The sequence below is a fragment of the Neocloeon triangulifer genome, unplaced genomic scaffold (genome assembly GCF_031216515.1).
Source record: "Neocloeon triangulifer isolate White Clay Creek 2 clone unplaced genomic scaffold, ASM3121651v1 ptg000014l, whole genome shotgun sequence".
Taxonomy (NCBI): Eukaryota; Metazoa; Arthropoda; class Insecta; order Ephemeroptera; family Baetidae; genus Neocloeon; species Neocloeon triangulifer.
This window is the reverse complement of record NW_026775556.1, coordinates 24,244,740-24,267,666: the sequence shown is the minus strand read 5'-3', so window position 1 is coordinate 24,267,666 and position 22,927 is coordinate 24,244,740. Positions and strand designations below refer to the sequence as shown.

Here is a 22,927-nt window from a genome sequence, read left to right as displayed (position 1 = left end):
CGGTGCAAAAAGCGCACTAGAAATATACATAGGGGCGAGATAAATCTCCTCTACTATATGGTGAGGGCGAATGAAGAAAAAAAAGTTGCATTATGTTCGCGTTTTAATACATCATCTTACTCGGTGGAATTCCCGCAGCGGAGCTACAGACAGAATCCATTCAGCCGTTTTTAATAAATTCTTTTTGACCCCGACTCGGCCGCAACGAACACGAGAGCTGCAAAGGAAAAATCCATTTTATGCAGATGTTGCTCTCGCGCGCGCGAGCCACAGTGTTAAAATAAATAGAACACACACAGACAATGCTACTTGCATAGAATTCTATTAAATGTATTCTGGCGCAGGTTTTTAACACGATACGTGAGCGATGTGCAAATGAATTATCGGGGAAATAAAAATGAAAATATAAACGCAAAAAAATACATAGGGCATCATCCACGACGTTACAAAAATTTTATTCATTTTTTATAACAATATTATATTTTATATTGTTGTTAAAATAATTTAAAAATATTTTGATATAAAAATAATGCAAGCGTCATTCATTAGAATATCATAAGATTTGGAAATAAAAATTGTTGAAAATTCTTCAATTATTTGAATTTGTCCCAATAAATTAATCTGAATTTAATGCTTAATATTCTTGATAATAATAAAAACTGATATAAATCACTTTTAAAAAGATAAATAATTTACTTTAAGTAAGTAAAAAAGTGTGTAAAACTCTGGAGAACAAAAAAAACTATTATCTTGGAAAACAAATCATAGTATTCTGAAATAAATTATCTGTTCTTCTTCATTTATAGATAACACCCTATTTTTGCAAAATGATCTTCTTACCTGGTTCTCTGAGTTGAGCAGCTTGAGTTGGTCACTCATGAGCGAGTACTTGGCCGACTCCTCCTTGCGCAGGGCGCGCTCCTTCTTGAGCTCAGGGCTCCAGAAGGTCTTGATGCTGTGCATGCTGGAGCCGAGCTTCTGGCTGGTGAGCTCGAGCTCCTTCTTGAGGGTGGCGAGCTCGCGCTGCAGGTCGTTGTTCTGGTAGGTGAGCTCGCCGATGTAGTTGCCGCGGCCGTCCATCGCGGGCCCCATCATGGCCGCGCTCGGCGACTGGCGGGCCGACCGGTGCGGGGGCGGCCCGTACAGATCGTCCTCCATGCCGTACATGCCGGCGCCCCTGTCCAGCGAGCGCTCACGCACACCCCCCCTGTCCAGGGAGCGCTCGCGCGGCTCCCGAATAGGCACAAACTCGCGCTCGTGGTGCGGCGGCTCGGAGGCGTAGCGCCCGGAGCCGCCCCCGGCGGCCCCCGGGCCCGAGCGGGACACGCTGCGCGAGCGGTGGTGGCCGGTGGGCGCGCCCGTCCGCCTGTCCATGGACGGGTCCATGCCTAGCAGGTCTTCGGGGTAGTAGTGTCCCGCGGGGTCCATGCCGAAGGTGGTGCCGCCCCCGGGGTAGTAAGCATGTTCTCCCGTCACCAGCAGGGGTGAACTGTTGCTCGAGCGGCTGATGTGCGGCCTGCCGGTGGAGGCGGCCAACGCTGCCGCCCCTCGTCTGCCTACTGGGCTGCCTCTCGCTGAGCTCGGCTGGGAGTACGGCCCGTAGAGGGTGGAAGAAGCGGCGGCGGCGGCGGCGGCTGCCCTCGATGGCGAACGGTCGACTGTCGGCAGCTCGCCCGCCAGACCTCCTCCGCTCATGTAGGGGGCGAGCGCACCCCCGGATCGGCTCCGCGCAGCCGCCGACCTCGGAGAACGATTGCCACCTGACACAATGCCGCCGATGCCAGCGCCATATGGATCTACCCCTCGGGATTGCATCGCCACCCCCACTGCCCCACGGCCTCCACTCGTCCTCCGCCTCCTCTGCTCCTCGTCGTCGTCGTCGTGTTGTTGTCACTTCTTTTTATTATTAAAGACACCACCATTATCCGCCTTTCGATAATCCTATTGATCTCGCGCGCCTCGTCCGATCAAATAATCTCTCACCCTTGGCTCGAAATCTCTCGTAAAGTCCACCAACCACCTTTCTCGCAAAAAGGCCAACGAACTCTGGCGAGAACAAGTCTTTTCACCACCAACATGCACCTCTTGCTTATTCGTTCTCTCGCTCTCACTCTCCGATATGTATAATTAAATTCTCACGGGGTGGGGGCTGCAGCCCTCTCTGCGTGGGTGCGGGCAGGTGTGTCAAATAAAACTGTACTTGACCCGTGCGAGCGGCCGCCGTGTCGAGATGGTCGTCGCTTCTCGCCCGAAATGATGAATGAAATTGTCCGCGCTAGTCGACGCCGAGCGGCCGAACGCGATGAATGAAGCGTCGGTGGCACCGTGCGAACGCATACACACCCCCGCCGGCGATAAAATCCATAAAATACTGTGTCACAATCTCGTCCTGCTCTCGCCCGCTGACAAGGTAAGAGGAGGTGAACTTACTCCACACACACAGCCAGTCAATGTCCTTTTCCACCAATCAACTCGTCCCGTGCCAACCCCTATTCTTCCCATTTTCCGATCAGCCGCTACCCATTTGAGGCGCATTACGTCTGAGGGCAGCACCCACAACGCACATGCAAATAGTAGTCAGTCGAGGGAGAGAGATTTGCCATCAGAGTCGATGGCAACGGCGTGAATAGGCACGCGGCCGAGCATCCGTGCTCGCCCGGTTGTATAGCTACGGCAAACCAAGTGAAGAAGGAGCAAATTATTTAAAATTTTTAATTGAAAAAGTTTGGTCAATTAAAAGATATTTTATTCGTTTCGCTCTTGTTGTAGTACATTTTAAATCTATTATCCTAAATGCTAATAAATAAATTTAGCAAAAATTATTTCATCAATTCTTAGTAATATCAGATACTGAGATTCAATCGTTGTAAAATGGAAGACAAATAGGATATATTCAAGTATTATTTTACCAACGGCTTAATTTTTCTTCATTAAGTTTGACATAATTAAAATCTAAATTTTTTTTTCTTCCTAGTAACAAAGCAGGCTTGAAAGTTTGAAACTCAATTTCATTTAATTTTTTGCCTGCGAACGTAGTCTCATCTCAGGTTGTGCATGTCAGACAGCATTAATGATCAAAGCAAAACTGCCTCAAAGCAGGCTGTGTATGTACAGCACAACATTGCTTGCTTCGAGATGCCAACTGCTGCTGGCGTCTTCGAGCAATCGCAAACGTCATTGCGGTTGAGAATCACTTATTTAAATGTCTACCAAGCTCAAAACTGATTACGCCGAACGCTTTGATTATTCAGATGGTGAATGTAACATGGAGTAAGTGGGCGATTAATTGTCAATAAAGAGGCATGCTTGGCTTCCGTGACATGCAAAGGCCAATCGATCAACAGCACTCGGCCCTAACAATACAATAAATTTGGCTTCGTGAGTCATTTTCTCATTACATGCACGCATATTTGATAAAAATAATAATAAAATTGATGTCCGAGAGAAGCCGGATTTTGTCAAAGAGGATGCGAAACTACTTTTACTCGTGTACTTACAAACGGAACAGGCACTGTTAAAAGTCGCAAAAGTCTCTCAGTCGTTCGTGTTACAAAACTAGGTTCACAGCTGGAAGTTCTGAACACTTGACGAGTAGTCGCCTCGGTATCCGCTGGCCTTCGAGCGGCCGGTGCGATTCGAAAACTCCGAGTAGCGGTCGACCTCGCCTGGGCCTGGCTGCATCATCATCACTGGCTGCATGTTGATGGCCTTTCTCGAGCCAGTCAGGGACTGAGCGTCATTCAGGAATGCTCCATTTACTTCACCTGAAATTTAAAAAATAATATATTACAAAGAAAAATAGTATAAATTTTATTACCTTTGTAAGGAAGGTTGGGGCCTGGGTCAGGGCGGAGGCGGACGTGTCTGGTGGCCAGAATGAAAGCCAAAGAGGCAAGAATGATGCCGTCCAGGCAGCCGATGACGGCCAGAACCAAAGCCCAACGAACAGAGCAGTCGCCGAGCATGTATTGGCCAGCGGAGGAGCCGCAAGTGAGCTGGACTTCAGGGGTGTCCCAACCAGCAGGAAACACAAGCACTCCGGCGCCGATGAGGATTGCTAAAAACAAAAATCATTTTTTTTAGAATGAATCAGTGACGAAAACTGAAGATTAATTTTAATTAAATAAATCAAAAATCAAATACCTTACCACATGATTTTTTTTGAAAACCATAGATTTTCAGTAAATAAAAATTAATAGAAAAATGAGGTTAGAATTGTTGTCATATTATATTTCTGCCAAAAGTTGGTTAGTGGAAAAGTAAGAGCATTACTTAATCTTTGTTGCCTTGTTGCGTTTGAAAGCAAAACTTTGTAATTTTCCTTATCTTCAAAGGGGGGTCTTTATCTCAATTCTATCCTTGGCTCTACGTACGTAACATGCGAAAGTGAAATTGAAACTTTATCTGTACAGCTCGTTTGAAAAAATAACACTCACTTATTCTTAAATAATTTGCCAACATCATAAACTTTCGCGAATCTATAAATTGGCTCAATTAAATGACTATTTAGCTTTTTAATGGTCAGACGGTGAGGTGAAGCGGAAAAATGATTCTGGTTTATTTGTACGAGGAAAGTAATTTTTTTCGATGCACCTTCACCGACTCAATGCGGCGCGTCGCGCTCCATCCAAAGCGATCTCGAACAACTATAAACTAACCACATGCATGGTGCACTTTCTCTTGGCACAAAGACCGCGAGTAATGCCTTTTGGCTTTGAAATCGGTGACGGGACTGATTGATAAAGAGATCAACAAGAGCAAGTTACTTGAAACAAGCTTGCTGGATAACTGTGCAGCTAAATTTTCTGATATAAATTAAAATTGCTAAGGTTTCGGCACTTGAAGCCAATTTTTAAGATCAAAAATAACTGGAACTACTAAAAAATCAATTAAACTAATTATTTTAAAACTGAATAGAAATGAGATAGTGAGAGGCAAAAATTGTTATTTTTTAGAGGCCAAATGTGATATGCCACCAAGAAAATCAGAAGAGCTTGACTATTCCTTGCGTCACAACTGTGGGAAGATTAAAATTTCATGGTTCATGATGATTGTTAAACGGTCTGATGCAACACAAAATGAAATTAACTATTAATTTCTTTCAGAGAAATATTTACAAATTCAATAAAAAATTTAAAGCTAAGAAAAAGTAACAAATTTTGAATGATGAAAAAAAATTTTAATTCAAATATAATAAAATAAAAATAAATGTTTAGTTGAATATTATATAAAAATTATTAAAAAAAAAATACTAAATAAATAAATTTTTTTTAATAAAAGTGTATTAATATTTTTAACACAAAATGAATGATAAAATGGTTTGAGAATAATTATTAATGTAATGATCTACTTGTCGATTCCTGGCTCAACTTTCTTTCAAATTAAATTTGCTAATTGCAATTTGCAGTTGTAAATTGTGAGAGTGATCGTGAAAAACACCTGCGCTTCTTTATATTTATCAGATGGAGCAGTTCTGCTCGGCAGACTGTTCGTAGCCGCCGCACATATTCAACCGCAGCAGCACCTTTCCGCTGCTAATCCTTTGTTTCCCAAAATGAGAAGCGCTTTACCGCATTAGCGTGGGAGCGTGTGCCACTTGTATGTACAATTATAGCCGCAGCTGCAAATGGAGCAGCAGCACCGATCCGACGCGCAGAATTGAAAGTTCGTTCTCGACCATGCACAATTTCTCGCCCGGCGATTTTGAAATAAAAAGTTTTCATATATAAAATAAGAGTTTGCCGCTGCAGCGAGTGGAAAGGCGGTGCAAGTTGTTATATTTATTCGGAGTGTCTGCCATTGTAATAATTGGACCCGACTATAGTGAAAGAGCGAAATTTGTAAGCATGACGTTCACTCTCGGTTTTTGCATTAGAGGCAAAACGTGACCAAATCGCGGATATTAGAGAGACTTGGCAAATTTTCAACTGGATGTTGTGTTGCGATATGCAAATTCTTTCCATATTGTAATGTATTTCAAAAAACGAGACTCCAATTCATTCTAATCAACCATGTGAATTTTTTTTAAATCAGTTTTTTTAAAGCAAAGTTGAAAAATAGAAATTAAATCTTCATTAAATATTTTTAATCTTATCATGAAAAAAATAGTTTTCTTGTTCAGTGGGGATAACTGATTTTGCTTTAAACAATTAACTAATTAAATAAAATTTGAAGGTAAAATCCATTTAAAAAAAATGTTATCTCTTTTTATACAAATAAATTAGAATTTTGAAAACATTTTTTAAGAAGAATTGATTTTATTAAATAATGAATTATTTAAATTAAAATTAAAAAAGCTAAATTTTAGTGAATTAATCTGGAAACGGAAGATTGAAAATTCATTTAAATACATTTTTATTTTAATTTGTTTCAAGTTTATTAACAGAACAATTCAATAATTTTTAAATATTTAAAATATACATAGCTCTTACAACTTTACAATTTATGTATTCCTTTTACGATGCTTTTAGAACCACTTATGTCTGTAATAATTCATTCCAAGAAATAATCACCAGTTTCCCAGAATAGGTGTAGCCTGAAGAACAATAGAAATTTGTCAAAAAGCCGGCAACAATGCGCCGACCAAAGGAAAAAGTTCAGCCAGCATCATTCCTCCTGATCCCGTTAATATGAAATCACGCGGATGACGGCAACTTCATCACACTTCCCGCGACCTCATGACTTTATTGGCGCAATTCGTTTTGCGTGCATAATGTGGGATTTCATGCCAGTGATCCAAATTTGCTAAACAGTTACGAGAGTCAAGCGGTCAGAGCCAAATGTCCACTCGCGAATGACCGACTTGAGATTGGCCGCGGCCAAAAGTACAATTTTCGACCAGCATTCGGATAAAAGAATTAACCTGAATTTTAATTTGATTTTAATCTTAATTGGCCAATTATTCATTAATGAAAGCGATCGCTCTTCTTTAGATTTCTTTTTTTTCTTTGGAGAAATTTGAGACATTTAAGAATTGCAAAGGCTCACAATTTTGACACGGTTGCAGAAACGGCCTTGCTGACAAAGGTCTCAACTCATCTCACTCTTGAAGAGGGAAAATTTTTTAAACAAACTTTTCGCTTTTCTGACTTGCGGCTGGTATTCGGTGTTTACTAAACTGATAATGGACGAAACTTGTGTACTTTGCAACTTAATTAAGCGCACAGACACTGAGACACTTGTTGCACATTCCTTTTTAAGAATTGCAATTTTAAAACAAATGCAGGGAGAAGATATTGCATTATGCGTTGCCAAAATAAATACTATACAAAGAAATTAAATGTTTTAAATCAATATTTATAAATAAAAACAAGAAAAATTTAATTTTTAAATTTGAATATTTTGTTTTAAAAATTAATAAAAATCCTTGCAAAAAAATATTCACCAGAGAAAATTTAACTAAATAAATAAAAAATTTAACATTTTTTAATCAATATTAATAAAAAAAAAGAAAAAAGAAAAATGAATGTAATTTTTAAATTTGAATATATTTTGTAGAAATAAATAGATATCTTGTTAATCTTGTTAAAATAATATTTACCTCAGAGATGTTGACCAAACAGATAAAAATTTAAATTTAAAAAATAAATATTAATTAATTAAAAAAAAATTTTTTAATTTGAATATTTTGTTTTAAAGATAAATAAAAAATCCCTGTTAAAAAAATTATATAATGTATTATATATTTACCTGAGAGAAGTTGAATCCATCCGCAAATCATGAAGACACTTGTGGTGCCGCAAAAGAAGAACAGCAGAAGGGCGACCACGCAGATCAGAGCCAACAGGGTGCCCAAGCCGACGAGGATGGCGGCCGCCCTGAGAGCAACTCCAGGGATGGTGGTCACGTCCTCCAACTTGCCGATGCAAGTCTCGACGCCGGACTGGGCGTCGATGGCGTTGCAAATGGTCCACACACCGATGCGCCCTGAGGAGGTAGTGCCCAACCACTCAGGGGTTGCGAAGGCCACCAGGCAGATGACGGCGTAGCACAGGGTGAAGACGCCCCACAGCACGGCCACGGCCTTCGAGTTACGCGCGTAGCTCGTCGCGTACATCTGCGTCGAGTCGACGTACTCGACTTTGGAGCCCATTTTGGACGATTTTCAGGACCGTCGATAGAAGAGAATTCGGCTTCTCAGGGACGCAGACACAACATAAATGAATGTTTCCTTTCCGTGGGCAATGGCCACCTGTCGACTGTCGAGTGGAACTTCCCCTACCTTAGTTCTTTCTTCTCAAAAGGTGAGTCCCCACCACCTTCTCAGAGACCTCCCCTGAGGAGTTTCTCTCAACCTGCAGAGGATGCATGTCTGAAAGTTTTAAAGTTGTGGCGCTCAAATGCCGTCACCCTTCTGATCTTGTGATTGGTCGAAAGGTCTCCATGACCGCCGATCCGGCCAATCAGACGACGTCATTTGTTTACATTGGAATTTTCATTTTCACTCGCAGACGTCCGCATAAACCGTTCTACTTGCACTTTCTATTTTGTGGTCTGGTGGGTGCCTCATTTCCTGTTCGATTCGCAGACTTTCCTGCGGCCTCTCGACATGGATTCCTCCGAGAGCTGCGCGGACATCACCAGCCTGGAGGACATGCTGGCCAAAAGCCTGTCCTTGGAGGACAACCCCAATCCAACCACAGCTGAGGACATTCTGAACACCATCACCAATTATTTTAGAGAGCTGCGTGCAGTCTGTGCGAAAGGGAAAATGTTCCAGGATGCCGTGGCGGAGTCCAACATCATCAAGCACTCAACCGAGATCGTCCAGAAATTGCTGAACGACCCTCGATCCCTGCAGTATGAGCGAGTTCTGGTCTGCGTCCGAGTCGGCGTGCAATTTTTTGGAAACTTCGTTGTCGACAACGATAGAACCAGAAGCCTCATGTGGCAGGAATACAAGAACCTTCTCAGGTATGATCAATTAAATTTTTTGCAACTCGATATATAAAACATGATATTTTCCAGAGAACTTTTAAACCTCAGCGATGTTCGAGCCTCCAACTACACAGCGATGGTTGTTTTCAATATTTTTAAAGGCAACCCTAACATCCCCTATACTGATATCACCAACGTTTTTCCCTCTATTTTGAGTCTGGCAGCCAAGGAATCAGAATTTGCGTAAGCCTTAATTAATAACTCTAGAAAAGTTAATACAATTTTTTTTTTTTTTTAGTCTCTACTGTGTGGAACACTTGATTAGCTGGCCTGGCTTTATTGCCCAGGTCTATCCTGTCCTGGGAGTTGGCGAGAGGCTTTTTCTTTTGGAGGTCTGTCGAGAGATGACTGGGAAAGGAGCCCACCTGCCGCCTGACACAGTCATGCTGATTTCGACCGAGTTCAAGAAAAAGGCAGACATCATATTTGTGGCACACAATGGACTACCGACCCCTGACCCTTCAGAGTCGGCAGCCCTTTTGGAAGCTGTGGCAACTGCATCTGGAATTGTGGACTCTGAAGGAGCAGCCAAACTTCAACAAGATGGTGCACTTCTCACCAGTGCCGTTTGTAATTAAAATTTTAAACCATCAAATTGAAAGTTACTTATTTCTATTTCTTTTCTGTGCAGTTCTCTTGCGAGGAATCCATGCCTGCATGTCAGTCGAAGACAAACTCAGTGCTTTTGATGCCCGTGGAGATAAGATGCAGGAAATTAAGCAGAGCCCTATGTATGGCTTCAAGGCTCAGCTGGTCCGTCTGATTGGAAACTTGTGCTTCAGAAACAAGATCAATCAGGATAAGGTAAAAATCAAATCATTTTCCAGAGGTTAACGATATTAAAATCAAATTTGTATAATAGCTCAGAGACATGGAAGGAGTGCCACTTTTGCTGAATTGCAGTCGACTAGATGCGTGCAATCCTTGTATCCTTTTTAACAAAAATTTCAAACCAATTTCTTTTCTCTTTTTTTGTGCAACTATTTCCTTACAGCGTTATTCCAGTCATCACACAATGGGTCATCCTGGCCATAAGGAATATCTGCGAAGGAAACCCCGAGAACCAAGCTTTGATTTCCTCGCTTTCCAAAGAAGGAGACCAGATTTTGCAAAATGGGACTTTCCGCCTCAACCCTGATGCCAACGGTGCCATGAGAGTTAGCTTTGTAGAGTCGTCCGATTAGAATATTGCCTTGACTATAGTTAGACCAACAGAGAATCAAAGCAGAACCAACTTCAAGCAGTTCCTTTAACCCAGAAGTGTTACTCATCATCAGAATCCATGTGTTCCTTTTGTTACCATGTTTTAAATAAATCACACTTGATTCTCCACATTCTAATTTATTTAATGGGCCTTAAAATTAAAGACTTTTAGCTACTAAAAGTTATGCGAAATTCAAAAGTTGTAAATGACGCACATTTTCTTATTTAATACAAAAATTATTCTACGTTTAAAAATTACGGGCATTTCCGCTCAATTTGTTGCTTGCCGCCTTCTTCGTATTCCTGGCTGGAGAGCCACATTTGCTGGAAGGAGCCGATACTGGCAAGAATAGAGCCACCAATCCAAGCACCAAAGCGTCTCTCCGCACAACCGTTTGCACTGATCATTTTCAAACGCATGCTGTTTGGTATCTTCACTGAAAGGTCTCGGTTCAAGCGCTCGGGGAAGCCCTGGAATTAGATAGGTTGAATTTTTGTGTGTGCTAAAATTTCAACGAAAATAAAATAATACCTGCAGGAATGAGTTTCCTCCAGTAACAACTACGCTGCCGTACAAGCTAGGCCTGACGTCAACATCGCACATTCCAACACTGGTCGTCACTATGTGACCAACTCCAAGCATAGTATTTCCTCGGACCTAGAAATATTTCACAATATAATTTCAGTAAATAATGAAGCATTATCACTTGCTCTGTGAAAATGTCTTAAAAATAATATAGTAAACTTATTACTAACAAATGCCGAAGTGCATTTAATAACTGACACTGAACTTACCATGCTTGGGTCAAAGAGAGCCTCTGGAATACGGAATCTTTCAGCTCCAAAGTCCTGGTTATACCCTGTGGGAAATTCGTAGTGAACCGTTGGAATGTTGGCGACAATCTTTTCGTCAAATGGCGTTTCTAATACTTGTAGAGAAGTTGCCTATAATAAAAAAATTAAATCCACTAGCTTCTTAGAAAAATTAACCCAATACCTGAAAATCTTGGACCACCTTTCGAACCATATAGTTATGCCAGTTCCTAGTGACCTCTGGTACGTTTTTGCGTTTTGTCCATCGAGGCTTTTCCCTTTCTTTTACGGCTTCCTTTCCTGCTACCAAGTAGGTGGGCGACAGATCAATATCATTCTCCTAAAATTTTAAACAAATTAATAATAGTTTTAAATTTTTTGTGCAATTTGAGCACTACCTCAAGGAATTTTGTACACTGCATGCTGATATAATCTCCACCGAGCGGCGACTTGACGATTGCTTGTCCCAAAACGTAGCCGTCCAGGACAGGTACGGCTGTGGTGTGGGTGGAACCGCTGTCCACGACCAGGCCAGTCGATCTGCCGTTGGCAAAAGCTGCAAGGACGGCGTTCTTGACCAAGAAAAACGCCGGAACATTGTACTTTTCAAACATGAGCTCGGTCAACTTCTCCCTCTTGAGCCGGACATTCCACGGTGCTTCGGACATCAAGACCGGATGAAACTCGGACTCAGACTGGATGATCTTCTTGTAAGAGTAATCAAGAACTTTTTCAAACAAATCCCAGTCCTCAATCATGCATTCCTTCATGTAGCTGGTGACCTCAACGCCCTGCCGAGGCACACACAGACTGGTCGTGTCAATGTAGTACTTCTTGTTGCTCTGGTTGATGCTGGAAGGGTCGGGTTTCTTCTCATCCACCTCCATGGCCTCACCCTCGATCACGGCCATACCGTTGGCGTCCTCGCCGATGCCGACAACTGCCGGAATCTCGGCCTTCGGGGTGTCTTCCTGCGCGTAGCCGACGCGGAACGAGTAGTGGCCGCCGTCGAAGACGAGGGCTCCTATCTCGTCACCGCCGTAAAGCATTCCGGCACTCATTTCCGCAGATTTTTTTACTAAATCGCTACAAATTTTGTCAAATTCACCGGCAAAGGCTTCCTTGGGCTGAAACAAGCTGAAACTGAAAACAAAAACTTTTGCTTGCTTGTATAGTTTAACCACCTTGACAAAAATTTAAATACATATTATATTAAAAATTCTGCTTTTGATTGGATGTGCTTAAAATTTTAACTTAATTTTTGTGAATTAAAATAAAATGAAAAAAGTATTTTTTGCTTTACTTTTAGTCGTAAGTCATTATTTTTAAGTCCATAGAATATGACTGATATTAGGTTGGCGTTTCGTCAAAAGACAACCATTTTCAAAAAGGGGCGGCTTTTTAGATGATGAATAACAACAACATGAAAATTAGCAAAAATGGAGCTATTGTACAAATTATTTTTTTGTTAGAACTTCAATTAAAATATAGAAATTCAAGAAAGTAAAAATTATAAGCCTTAATTTTAATAGCAATAATATATCAATTGAATATCAAAATCTCATTTTTAATTTTTTGTAATCAGAGGGGAATGAGTCAGGAAAAGTAAATACAATGCTGCCAACACAAGTTAAGTGGAGTGGGGGATAAGTTTCGGTGATGGTGGACCTTTTCAGAATTTTTTAACTAGGAAGTACGACTCTTTGGCGGCAGTTGGCAACGATCACATGATCAGACCGTGATCATCAAACAGAAAAAGAAAAGGGTTACGAGACGATCAGGAGTCGCGAGGGCAGACGAGACACAGTTAAGTTGCGAGCGAGAGACGAGTTTCACCGTGAGAGCGCTGAATTTTGTCCTTGTTACCAGGCGCACCGAGATCTGCTCACGTAAGCCACCCTGCAGCATCCGACGAGCCGGTTAGTTTTCTGCCGAGACCAATTTTCCGAACCAACCGACCCGAAAGAGGAATGTTAAAAGAGTGCAGAGATTGCATAAAACTCAGGTACCGCATTAGCACCCTGCACCAAACCTGGAAGTGGCTGCACCTGACCATCGCCGTTCACGAATTCCTCGTCTCGCTCACCTCTGCGGAACAGGACTTTCAGCTTCTTTGAGCCTTCTGTCCATAGGAGACCTGCACCCGCCGTTCTCTAATCCTAGAAAAACTTAGTCAAATTATTTATCAAGAGATAAAAAAAAAAATCACTGCCTTAAAATTAGCGAAGTACCCAATTAAGTAGAATTATCAAAAACTATATATAATAATTGGACATGGCTATGCTGTGGAGACGCTTCCTGAGCTCCTGGACCCTGAGGTCGCAGACCCCGAAGACGGTGCTCATCTCGCAGTCCGATGACATCTTCTCCAATCTGGCCCTGGAGGACTGGCTGTACAAAAACCAAGACCTGTCCGAGCGTAGGGTGCTGCTGCTGTGGAGGAACCGTCCGGCCGTGGTCATCGGCAGACACCAGAACCCATGGCGGGAGGCGCACGTCGGCACCCTGGCTGAACGCAAGGTGCAGCTGGCACGCAGGAACAGCGGTGGCGGTGCCGTCTACCACGACCTTGGCAACCTGAATTTGTCCTTCATGACCCCGAGGGACGGCTACAACCGCCAGGCTAACCTGCAGGTCATCAGCAACGCGCTCCGCAGGGAGTTCGCACTCGAATCCGAAATCTCGCCCAGGCACGACCTTCTCATTGATGGCAAACTCAAGGTGAGCCTGCCGTGACCTCTTAAAAACGCTGCCTGAAAAGGAGCCTCTGTTAAATTTATCTTCTCAATTATCTTTCATTAGCATTCCTTCTGCGAAAAGAAAAATTCATCTCCGGGTACGCGATCTACGCCGAGTCAGTTGTTTTTGTTTTTGATGCGAGTCGCAATTTGAACTTTGCTCTGAGCAAACAAGTCGTAGCTTGTAAAAATTTTAAAATATAAAAAAAAAACGAAAATCGGCCAAAGTAATCTCATTATCAATTTAATTTTTATAGGTCATTGGACTAAAATGATTTAGTTTTCAAACTTTTCAATGCATATGCAAAAAAATTAAATTTGAAATTAAATGTTTAATTTATATTATGTACTTAATTTTTCCATGTGATATTTTGGATATTTTAACACGTACCTTTATTAAGCTCTTGCAAAATAAAAGCTGACAAAAAAATTTAAAATTGTACCAGTTGCTAACTGAAAGTTTCTTGACTTTTGTTAATGAGCAGATTTCTGGCACTGCTTCAAAACTGGGACGTCCAAACGCCTACCACCACTGTACTCTGTTGGCTGATGTCGACCTGGACGGCATGAAGGGCACTCTCAACTCTGATGACGTAAGTTACTTTTAAAACTGACTACGTGCTGTCATATTTTATTTTTTCTTCTTAAATAAATATTTGAAATTTTAAATATAATTCAATCTTTATTTTATAAGAATACCTATTAAAAAAATTTCTCTTTCTCAGCAGAGTGGAATTGAGACGAGGGCCACAGACAGCGTTCGTTCTCCTGTTGTCAACCTGTCTTCTCTGCAGCCCCAGGTGAGCGTCACCAGCTTGATGGGTGCTGTTGGACGCGAATATCTTCGCTCTGATGACGAAGGTCGTGACCTTGGAAAGGCAGCCATCAACCGGCAGCTTGGATTTGCTCTCGTCAACCCCACCGACGAATGGTTCCCAGGTGAGTTTAAACTTTTTAAATTTTTCAGTTTCGATTATCTTTCAACAGGTTCTTTTAATGATATCGAATCTTTAAAAATTTGTCGTTATTTTTTTAATTTTGCATAATGGTTTAAGAAAATTTAATCATACTAAAGTTATTAACTGCATTTTGTCTCATTGTCAGGTCTGGAGAAATCTCGCGCCGAGTTTGTGAGCTGGTCTTGGCGTTTTGGCAAAACGCCTGATTTCACCGTCACTCGCGAATTCGCGGTGCCTCGAGACATGTGTGTGTCAGAGGGCGCCACCCTCAAGGTGCACACAAAGGTGGTTAAGGGCCTTGTGGCTGCGATGAGTGTCACTGTCCCACCGGGTTTTGCTTCTGCCGCTCCCGAAGGTGAAGTGGCCGTCCTGTCTGGACTTGAGGGCCGCAAGTTCTGCGAAGAAGCCGTGACCTTGGTCGAGGAGGCCTTCGCCAAGAAGGACGATTCGCCCAACAAGAAGCGCTTCGTCGCCGACTGTGTGCGTCGTGTCGTCCAATGACCCCCGTCTGAATTTTCTACTTCCTCTTCTGCTTCCACTAACAATGCTTTCTGATCGACCAAACTTTTTTTTTTTTTAAAAAAGGATCAGCTTTTCGATCAATCATCCCCGCTTCTCCCTGCAGCGCTGTCCTTATTCTTTATTAATATGTCTATGTTAATTACATTTAATTTTATGGTTCAGTTGGGAAATTGATTTAACAAGAATGTAATCATATCACATTAATTTAACCATAGGGCGCTCCTCGCGGTCTCCGCAGCGCTTTGTATTATTATCATTATAATATTTTATCAAATGTTTCTTGTTTTCTGTCGGTCAGAACAACTTATATTATGGAATTCTCTTGTGTTGCACAATCAGAAGAACGCACCTCTTTCGGCCTTGCAAGAGTGTTTGAGAACAACAAAAATGTGACTTTTTTAATTAGTCTAAAATGACTGCGAACTGAACAATGCGTTGAAGTGTTCAAATTGATATTCATTTCTAGCTAGGAAATTCAAGCTTGTCATGATGTGTAAAATTGCGTTTTGTGTTAAAAACAAATTGAAAATGTTATTATTTGTGACCGAGTCACAGGAGACTTTTATGTAGAAAGAGATCTTTCTCGCTTGCATTACTAATCATTAATATTTTTTTCTTGTTTTTCACTATTTAACCGTTGGGTGATAGTCAGTCTATTTTCACATGTTTGTCCTGGTGATAAAATCAAGTAAGTGTATTTTGTACTTTGTGGCTGGCGTGTTTTCTCTGCTGTCATAAATTGCAATACAATAATAAAGTGTGCTGCACTCAAACTTTGTGTGAGTATTTTCTTTAAGGTCTGTTGAAACCATGGAAATTATGAACTCCTTGTATTTTTATCTATATAATCTCATTTTTGGTTATGGCAAACTTTTTTCTAGACTGAAAATTTCATTGCATCTCAATTAAAAAGTACTACTTTCATTTCAATAATTGATTAAAAAAAATTTACTATTGACAATTTCCAATAAACTTGTATCACTCTGAATGCAGTCACATTGAGAAGAATTTTATGCTTTAATTTAAAAAATAATTTGACACTATCATTATATTATTGTAGGATTGACAAATTATATTTTTTGAATGTTAAATTCAATTAAAATATTGCCACAAAAATTTATCTTGTTGATGATGTGTAAATTTTCAATTATCAATAGAAAAGCAATTTAGTCTTCAATTACTTTTTATTTTATCCCAGAACTAAAATAATCTTCATCGCTCATAAGAACTTAAAAAAATTGGAGACGAAATTCCGACAAGATAATTTAAAATTCTGTTAAAATTTAAATACTACTTTTATTACCCACCACACTAATCCTATATTAGCTGCTGGCAAATCTCTACTCAATCTTATCACTAAATTGTTTGAGATTATCCAAATTTAAAAAAAAAGATAATGATAGAAATTCATTCAATATATATTGCATATTTTAATAATGTCACCTAGGAAATAATATGATTTTGTATAAGGAAATTCAAAATTTAATTAATGTCCAATATTATATTTCCGAAAACATGTACAAATTTGAGGATAAACAATAATTTTTCCATAAGGAACTCAAATAGACTGTCTGTTTATGTCGTCACCACGGATGGCACGATATTTTGCCAACTCATTGGGGAAGGTCGAGTGCAGTTCGGACATTAGGTGGGCCTTGAACTTTCGGTACGAGTCAATTTTGCCTTTGATCTCCTCGTTCTTGCATAGAGCCTTTTCCATGCAGTCTTTGGTGTAGAGCTGCGGATTCCTGCCCTGATCAATGTAGTCGAAAACCTCGAGGGGCACGCTGACGTCTTGCACCTGCGACTTGAGCCGGTCAATTTCCTGCAGACCTTGCACCAGCGATTGAATCTTCTGGTTCAGAACCGTCTGGCCCTGCGGCTGGAAATCGCTCACAATGATCCGGATTTGACGCACATTCTCCACGAACATCTCCAGGCTCGACTCGAGATTCTCCAGGGGAGAGGCCATCTCCACTTTTAATTGAATAACGAGTTTTGATTTCCAATTATGCAAATTGTCACGATTTCATGCTGGCAGAAACACACCCTTTGAGAACCTCCAGTACGCTGTAGAGAAATTTCGAAATCAGAAATTTTCATACTTTTAGGAAAGATAGAGGGCAAATTTTAAATCCGTTATGAAAGTTTATATCGAAAGTATTAACTAAAAGTAAGTTTTGCTACAAATAAATGGAATCAATTGCTTAATTTAATCAAAATACCTATCAAAATAATGTGGGCTCTGCTGCCGCTGACTTTGATGACGCCTCTATTTTGAAAGGAAAGTATACAAAAGGAGCGAACACTTTTATGCAACGCTATACTTGGAAAAAAGCATGATTTAGCCAATTATTACAACTTTTACTGATATGAAAGTATGTTAAAGATTATATGTAAGTTGAAATTCAATTCAGTAGCATTTTATTATCAGATTTTAGCAACAAAAATGTGATTACATGGCAAAAGTACTAAATAATTTAAGTTTTCTTTATACAGATCCTGTTTTAAACCCCTTCCAAAAACCTTCATCGATTCAGGAGGTTTGCGTCAACTTTTCGAAGGCTGACGTAAATTCAAAAATTATAAAATCGTCCTTAATCCGAAAAAATCACTCAAATTTCCCTCTGGAAGGGAAAATTGCTTAGAAGTTTTGGAAAAATTCGATTCTATTGCGTTCTATTCTCAGTTAAAAGAAAACCAGGAAGCCAAGAAGGCAAAGGGTAGGACAGCTTGAGCGCATACGCAAGCCTCGCATTTTGCGGTGCCTTTCCTTTATTATTTCAATCAACATCGGAGAAACGAAGGAAGAGGTCGAGCGAAGAGTGCTTAGTTTTCGGCTACTTTTGCCCTTGAAACAGACAGTCAGGGACTCATTGTGGGAAGCATTCTGGCGTGTAAAGTCCCCAGGCACGATTCTGCAAAAACTCGTGCCGCTCAAGCGTGCCCCTGCCGAGAATCGGGCCGAAAAAGACAACACATTGATTTTCCCAGTTCGCCCGAATCGCTGCTCTTGGCGCGCAATTTAAAATTTCCTCTCTGTAAGGGATATTGCAGTGTTTATCAATTATAAATAATTTTCCTTAATTTAAATTACGATCATAAATATAAGTTTATTTTATTTATCAGTGTCATTTTTTATTATTTAATATTTATGCTCGAATCGCTCATTTTTTGCATTTTTCAGAGAAATCAAGAGATTCTTCGTAAGGAGATGTCAATCCTTAGGCGGCATCCTGGCACTATGGCCTGCTCATAAAAGGCCTCATTTGATATTGCAGAGGAAGAAAACTCTGAAAGGCAGGCGAAATGACGATTATTGTGTTTTTGGTTGACACTTCTGCCTCAATGAACCAGCGTGCCTACCTGGGAGGCCGGCCAACTATGATTGATGTGGCCAAAGGAGCCGTTGAGTCATTTGTGAAAGTAAGTCTATAAATAGATTATTAAAAATCATAACAAAAAAATCTGCAAATTTTTTATTTTTAGTTGAGGTCAAGGTCAATAGAGAGTCGGTACGACAGGTACATGCTGCTGACATTTGAAGAGCCACCCAACAACATCAAGGTTTTCTTTTTTGATAAATCTTACATTTTTTTTCTGACACAAAATTATTCATATTTTAGGCGGGATGGAAAGAGAGTCTGCAGACCTTCATGACGGAGCTCAAGAATCTTCAGTCAACCAGTTTGACAACAATGGGAACTGCCTTGAAGCAGACCTTCGACGTTCTCAACATCAACAGGATGCAGTCGGGCATTGATACCTATGGCCAGGGTAGATGCCCCTATTATTTGGAGCCATCGGTCATCATCGTGATCACCGACGGTGGAAAACTTTCCACAATGCAGAGCGTTCAGGAAGATGTAATTTTAAACCATCATATTTTTTAATAATTTATGATTTTTATATAAAATTTTTACAGTTTAATTTGCCAATGAACAATCCCATTCCTGGATCTGAACTGACAAGAGAACCCTTCCGATGGGACCAGCGCCTATTCGCCCTTGTTCTTAGAATGACGGGCACCCCGCCAATAGATAGAGACTCTGGTTTGGTTCCCAGCGATTCCTCACCTATTGATGCCATGTGTGAGGTTACAGGAGGTACTTATCATTTACCTTATCATTTTAATAATAATCACACAAAATTTATATAAAACTAGTACTTTATTTCTAAAAAAGAAAAATGAAATTTTTCACAATAAATTAATTTTTCTCGAATATCAAAATATTAATTTTAACAAAAATAAAAATTGTTTTAGGCCGCTCTTACAGTATCACCTCGCACAGAATGTTGCACCAGTGCATTGACAGTTTAGTGCAAAAAGTGCAGAGTGGAGTTGTGATCCACTTTGAGAAGATCGGACCAGATCCACCACCCATGGGCAACGTTAGTGACATCGAGGCGCTGATGCTCGACAATGGAGAGAGCCCAGATGACTCACTTGACCTGTTGCCAACACGCATTCCGTCTCGGCCCCAAACTCCCACCACAGGCCTTTCCAACAACCAAATGGGCACAGCATGGCACAACTGCCGAAAACTCATTTACGTGCCACGCTCGGCCCAAAAGGGCTTCCCAGTTGGCCACTGGCCCATCCCTGAGAACTTTTGGCCAGAACTGAGCGCCTCTGTTCTGGTGAGATATCAAATTTTTTTCCTCAAAATTGTATATTAATTTATAATTCATCACAGCCTCCTAGAACGGCGCATCCAAATGTCAAATTCACCTGCACAGCTCAAGAGCCGCTTGTTATAGAAAACGTTCCGTTTGACAAGTACGAGCTTGAGCCAAGTCCCCTGACTCAATACATCCTCTCTAGAAAACAACCGACAATTTGTTGGCAGGTAAAATCATTTTTAAATTAATAATAATATTATTTGAAAATATTTATTCGCAAATAAATGATATTTCATATTTTTTTATAACTCATCCAACACTTCAAACTTTAAAATAAAATTTATACTTAATATTTTACACTATTCTTTCTTATAAACTTTTAGGTGTTTGTGGCAAACAGCTACAAAAATACTGAGGTGGGCCATCCTTTCGGGTACCTGAAGGCAAGCACCAACTTGGCTTGCGTCAATTTGTTTGTGATGCCGTACAACTACCCTCAGTTACTTCCACTCCTGGATGAACTTTTCAAGGTGCACCGCATGAAGCCCTCACCAGAGTGGCGAATGCAGTTCAACAATTACCTTCGCACAATGCCTGCCTACTATGTCAATGTGAGTCACATTCAACCAAAATTTTCCTGTTCTTGATGAATTGATTTAATTTTCAGCCTTTGAGGAGAGCGCTCCAGAGGGTGGCAGGTCAGCAACTGACATCGATTTTGATGCCAGAAAACATGGAGAATGGGCTGAGCTACCCAGTGATGAATTATTTGAAGCGACTCAAGAATCAAGCCAAGCTGGAGTATGAAAAGTTGTGTGCTGATGTGGGCAAGACGAAACTTCCTGGTGCGGCCCTCGTCTTGCCTGAGGGCATCAGGGTGCAGTCGAGAGCTGCGATCAAGAAGGAGCTTGTCTCACACCCCTTACTACAAGGTTTGTATTAAATTTAAATAATTCTTTAATCGCCTTATATTTCAAATAGACTTTTAATGGAGAAAAAAAATTCTAGTGTACTAATTTGCGTTAAAAATATTTCCAGACAAATTTTCTCACTTGAGAGAGCAAATCGCTGAATTTCCTGGTTTTGTTATTGGCTCGAGTGCTGTTCGAGTGTCCCGCAGCCAAAGCTACCGCAATCCCTTTGATGTGCCACGCCGAAGTTTACTCGACCAGCTTGTGCGGATGCGCTCCAACTTCTCTAAGCCGCCAAACAGTGGACACTCACTTCTCCACGATGATGGTAATAAGAGTAAATTTGGAAAATGAATCAGCTTTTCAAATAAATTTTAAATTTCTAGATGAAGCGCACAGTATGCCAGTAAGCCAGATGGGCAACTATCAGGAGTATTTGAAGCGAATCCCAGCGCAGCTTAGGGAGATTGAATCAGCGCCTGTTCGGCAGCACATGTTTGGAAACCCATTCAAGATTGATAAGGTTAGTATAAATTTTTGGAGTTTTTTTTTTATAATTTCCCAAAATAGAAATCAAACCTTATTGATTTAAATTGTTTAAGAAAATATTTAACTTTCAAAATTAATCCATTTCAATGGTCGTAAATGTTTTTGAGAGTAAAAAGATTGTACCTAAATTTGGTAAATTACCAGTGGACTCTGAAAATATCTTATCTCTGATTGGTCCGCAATTTAATTTACTAATTGATTGTGTGATTTGCTGCAGCGAATGATGGTTGATGAAGCAGACATGGACCTGCCAGGTGCTGGTGGCGGTGGTGGTGGTGCTCGGAAACGAGCAGCCTCAGAATCGTCACCAGCCGCTTCACCACGCGCCAAAGGCCGAAAACCTGGCCCCATTCCACGCGACGTGCTTGTCAGACGTCCCAGCACTCCGACCCCATCACCCCCTGCATCACCCACCTTGGCTCCCTCTATTCCATTTGACTTTACTCCCTCCTTGGTAGCAGCTCCGGTGTCACCTGTGTCACCGGTTATTCCAGTGGTAACTCCTGTGCCTGCTACCCTGCCCATCAGTCCTGTGGCTGAACCTGAAGTGGTGCCCATCGAAGTCCTACCGTCCAAACCAACACCTCTGGTGAATGGAAATACAGGTAATTTTTTTAGGTTTAAATTTTTAATTAGAACTTATTCTAAATCTATATTGAACTCGAATAATATTAAGATTATTAAGATTTTGTTGCAATTGTTGCCTTTAAATGTTCAAACCACTTTAATTTTACAGAGCATGTTGATCGACATGTTCGTTCTCCATCACCTGAGATCATCTGTATTCCTGAACCTGTAGCGGCCGCGGCCGCCATTGTGCCCCCAACTGATGTGATGTCAAACCATGTTCCCGTTGCCGCTGCCGTACCCAATCACATCAATGACAGCCCAACTCGGCCAGAAACCAAAGTGTCCCCCGTGCCAATCGTTCCAACTGCGGCCGAGACTGCTGCCATTAAACGGCACAACATTCAGCTTCGAAGTTTGGCGTACAAAGAAGTTAGGCGGCCAGGGAAAGGTTAGATTAATTAAAACTGGAATAAATATTTTTTTAAATTATGAAAAGAAGTTTTAAATTAAGTAATATTTAAGATTTTATAGACTTTCAATTTGAACCTTAAGAATTTTAAACATGTTTTTTTGTGAAATTTCCAGATTTCAATGCCTTGATGAACCATATGAAGTCAGCAAAGGGTGACCTTGACGCCCAGAGAGAACTGATCAAGGATGTGATCAACGAGTCCCTGAGGTTCAAGAGAAAACGAATGGCTGCTGAGTTGGAGTCGTTTCTGTCCAAACTGTCAGACGTGGCCACCCCACCACTCAACGGACAGGCGGCCAGCTAATGACTTGTGTTCAAAACTTGTTAAGCATTTAGTGACCAGGACAGAAATGCGGTCTGGAATCAAAAACTGTGCAAGTGTTTTAATGAACAACCAAACTCAGCAGTGTCGGGGAAATATGAAGAAATAGAGCAGGTTGTTTGTTATGCGGAGAAAAGTTTCTCCCCAGCTGCCTTGTTAACTTTTATATTCCTCTGGAGTAATTTTTTGTAATAAACGTGGTGACAACTAATCTCAGAATTGAAGCCACTTATTATTTTTTAGCGGGCCCAATCTATTGTCATTGTAAATCAATCAAAGGCTAAGTACTTCCAAAGAAATCACACCGT

The 22,927-nt window shown here is 40.9% G+C and overlaps 7 protein-coding genes across 12 annotated transcripts in view; 3 read left to right on the top strand and 4 right to left on the bottom strand.

The window, feature by feature from the left end:
- LOC132201955 (trichohyalin-like) overlaps positions 1-2,552 on the bottom strand; it is a 45,057-nt gene extending 42,505 nt beyond the window's left edge. The window contains exon 1 of one of the 4 annotated variants that reach the window (XR_009442316.1): positions 841-2,552. Coding sequence is in view for 2 of the 4 variants with exons in the window: in XM_059628527.1 (XP_059484510.1) it covers positions 841-1,815 (975 nt within the window). In the remaining 2 variants the exon portion in view is untranslated. The remainder of the gene's footprint in view (positions 1-840) is intronic. The other 3 variants (XR_009442317.1, XM_059628527.1, XM_059628528.1) reach the window with 3 other exon arrangements.
- A 174-nt stretch (positions 2,553-2,726) lies between these two features.
- LOC132201964 (LHFPL tetraspan subfamily member 3 protein) lies at positions 2,727-8,233 on the bottom strand. The gene is made up of 3 exons (XM_059628536.1): positions 7,690-8,233; positions 3,818-4,057; positions 2,727-3,764 (listed from the first exon to the last, which is right to left on the bottom strand). The coding sequence occupies exons 1-3, from the start codon at positions 8,090-8,092 to the stop codon at positions 3,562-3,564; spliced, it is 846 nt and encodes a 281-aa protein (XP_059484519.1). The 5' UTR covers positions 8,093-8,233; the 3' UTR covers positions 2,727-3,561.
- A 189-nt stretch (positions 8,234-8,422) lies between these two features.
- On the top strand, positions 8,423-10,272 carry LOC132201961 (ataxin-10). The gene is made up of 6 exons (XM_059628533.1): positions 8,423-8,913; positions 8,968-9,120; positions 9,176-9,507; positions 9,569-9,741; positions 9,800-9,863; positions 9,943-10,272. Exons 1-6 carry the CDS (start codon positions 8,549-8,551, stop codon positions 10,119-10,121), a joined length of 1,266 nt encoding a protein of 421 aa, XP_059484516.1. The 5' UTR covers positions 8,423-8,548; the 3' UTR covers positions 10,122-10,272.
- Positions 10,265-13,121, bottom strand: LOC132201960 (actin-like protein 6B). The gene is made up of 5 exons (XM_059628532.1): positions 11,352-13,121; positions 11,138-11,293; positions 10,936-11,085; positions 10,673-10,798; positions 10,265-10,611 (listed from the first exon to the last, which is right to left on the bottom strand). The coding sequence occupies exons 1-5, from the start codon at positions 12,012-12,014 to the stop codon at positions 10,396-10,398; spliced, it is 1,311 nt and encodes a 436-aa protein (XP_059484515.1). The 5' UTR covers positions 12,015-13,121; the 3' UTR covers positions 10,265-10,395.
- Positions 13,079-15,950, top strand: LOC132201963 (lipoyltransferase 1, mitochondrial). 2 transcript variants are annotated; one of them, XM_059628535.1, is made up of 4 exons: positions 13,079-13,674; positions 14,177-14,284; positions 14,420-14,630; positions 14,796-15,950. In XM_059628535.1, exons 1-4 carry the CDS (start codon positions 13,228-13,230, stop codon positions 15,149-15,151), a joined length of 1,122 nt encoding a protein of 373 aa, XP_059484518.1. In that variant the 5' UTR covers positions 13,079-13,227; the 3' UTR covers positions 15,152-15,950. The 2 variants fall into 2 exon arrangements, with proteins under 2 accessions (XP_059484518.1, XP_059484517.1); XM_059628534.1 differs by having other exon boundaries at positions 14,417-14,630.
- A 703-nt stretch (positions 15,951-16,653) lies between these two features.
- LOC132201646 (mediator of RNA polymerase II transcription subunit 10) lies at positions 16,654-17,543 on the bottom strand. Its single transcript, XM_059627972.1, has 2 exons — positions 17,398-17,543; positions 16,654-17,242 (listed from the first exon to the last, which is right to left on the bottom strand). Exon 2 carries the CDS (start codon positions 17,142-17,144, stop codon positions 16,731-16,733), a length of 414 nt encoding a protein of 137 aa, XP_059483955.1. The 5' UTR covers positions 17,145-17,242; positions 17,398-17,543; the 3' UTR covers positions 16,654-16,730.
- Positions 17,544-17,701: 158 nt separating this feature from the next.
- On the top strand, positions 17,702-22,843 carry LOC132201641 (integrator complex subunit 6-B). Of its 2 annotated transcripts, none has more exons than XM_059627965.1 (14): positions 17,702-17,895; positions 18,360-18,598; positions 18,662-18,739; positions 18,799-19,038; positions 19,098-19,278; positions 19,437-19,813; positions 19,870-20,022; positions 20,179-20,406; positions 20,463-20,727; positions 20,834-21,034; positions 21,093-21,229; positions 21,473-21,860; positions 21,992-22,273; positions 22,411-22,843. In XM_059627965.1, exons 2-14 carry the CDS (start codon positions 18,482-18,484, stop codon positions 22,599-22,601), a joined length of 2,838 nt encoding a protein of 945 aa, XP_059483948.1. In that variant the 5' UTR covers positions 17,702-17,895; positions 18,360-18,481; the 3' UTR covers positions 22,602-22,843. The 2 variants fall into 2 exon arrangements, with proteins under 2 accessions (XP_059483948.1, XP_059483947.1); XM_059627964.1 differs by lacking the exon at positions 17,702-17,895 and adding an exon at positions 17,917-18,213.
- The last annotated feature ends 84 nt before the right edge of the window (positions 22,844-22,927 follow it).

What these genes read in the sequence shown, in the direction of transcription:
- LOC132201964 (XM_059628536.1), bottom strand. Translation starts at nt 8,092, where the DNA reads ATGGGCTCCAAAGTCGAGTACGTCGACTCGACGCAGATGTACGCGACG. An exon ending in ATGGATTCAACTTCTCTCAG is followed by an intron (nt 4,058 to 7,689) that starts GTAAATATATAA and finishes TTTTGTTTTTAG; the next exon opens with CAATCCTCATCGGCGCCGGA. An exon ending in CCCCAACCTTCCTTACAAAG is followed by an intron (nt 3,765 to 3,817) that starts GTAATAAAATTT and finishes TTTAAATTTCAG; the next exon opens with GTGAAGTAAATGGAGCATTC.
- LOC132201961 (XM_059628533.1), top strand. Translation starts at nt 8,549, where the DNA reads ATGGATTCCTCCGAGAGCTGCGCGGACATCACCAGCCTGGAGGACATG. An exon ending in ACTTCTCACCAGTGCCGTTT is followed by an intron (nt 9,508 to 9,568) that starts GTAATTAAAATT and finishes TTTTCTGTGCAG; the next exon opens with TTCTCTTGCGAGGAATCCAT. An exon ending in ACTAGATGCGTGCAATCCTT is followed by an intron (nt 9,864 to 9,942) that starts GTATCCTTTTTA and finishes GCGTTATTCCAG; the next exon opens with TCATCACACAATGGGTCATC.
- LOC132201960 (XM_059628532.1), bottom strand. Translation starts at nt 12,014, where the DNA reads ATGAGTGCCGGAATGCTTTACGGCGGTGACGAGATAGGAGCCCTCGTC. An exon ending in CTCTCTTTGACCCAAGCATG is followed by an intron (nt 10,799 to 10,935) that starts GTAAGTTCAGTG and finishes AAATATTTCTAG; the next exon opens with GTCCGAGGAAATACTATGCT. An exon ending in GAGGAAACTCATTCCTGCAG is followed by an intron (nt 10,612 to 10,672) that starts GTATTATTTTAT and finishes ATCTAATTCCAG; the next exon opens with GGCTTCCCCGAGCGCTTGAA.
- LOC132201963 (XM_059628534.1), top strand. Translation starts at nt 13,228, where the DNA reads ATGGCTATGCTGTGGAGACGCTTCCTGAGCTCCTGGACCCTGAGGTCG. An exon ending in GCACTCTCAACTCTGATGAC is followed by an intron (nt 14,285 to 14,416) that starts GTAAGTTACTTT and finishes TCTCTTTCTCAG; the next exon opens with CAGAGTGGAATTGAGACGAG. An exon ending in CACCGACGAATGGTTCCCAG is followed by an intron (nt 14,631 to 14,795) that starts GTGAGTTTAAAC and finishes TCTCATTGTCAG; the next exon opens with GTCTGGAGAAATCTCGCGCC.
- LOC132201646 (XM_059627972.1), bottom strand. Translation starts at nt 17,144, where the DNA reads ATGGCCTCTCCCCTGGAGAATCTCGAGTCGAGCCTGGAGATGTTCGTG.
- LOC132201641 (XM_059627965.1), top strand. Translation starts at nt 18,482, where the DNA reads ATGACGATTATTGTGTTTTTGGTTGACACTTCTGCCTCAATGAACCAG. An exon ending in AACTGAGCGCCTCTGTTCTG is followed by an intron (nt 19,814 to 19,869) that starts GTGAGATATCAA and finishes AATTCATCACAG; the next exon opens with CCTCCTAGAACGGCGCATCC. An exon ending in TGCCTGCCTACTATGTCAAT is followed by an intron (nt 20,407 to 20,462) that starts GTGAGTCACATT and finishes TTTAATTTTCAG; the next exon opens with CCTTTGAGGAGAGCGCTCCA.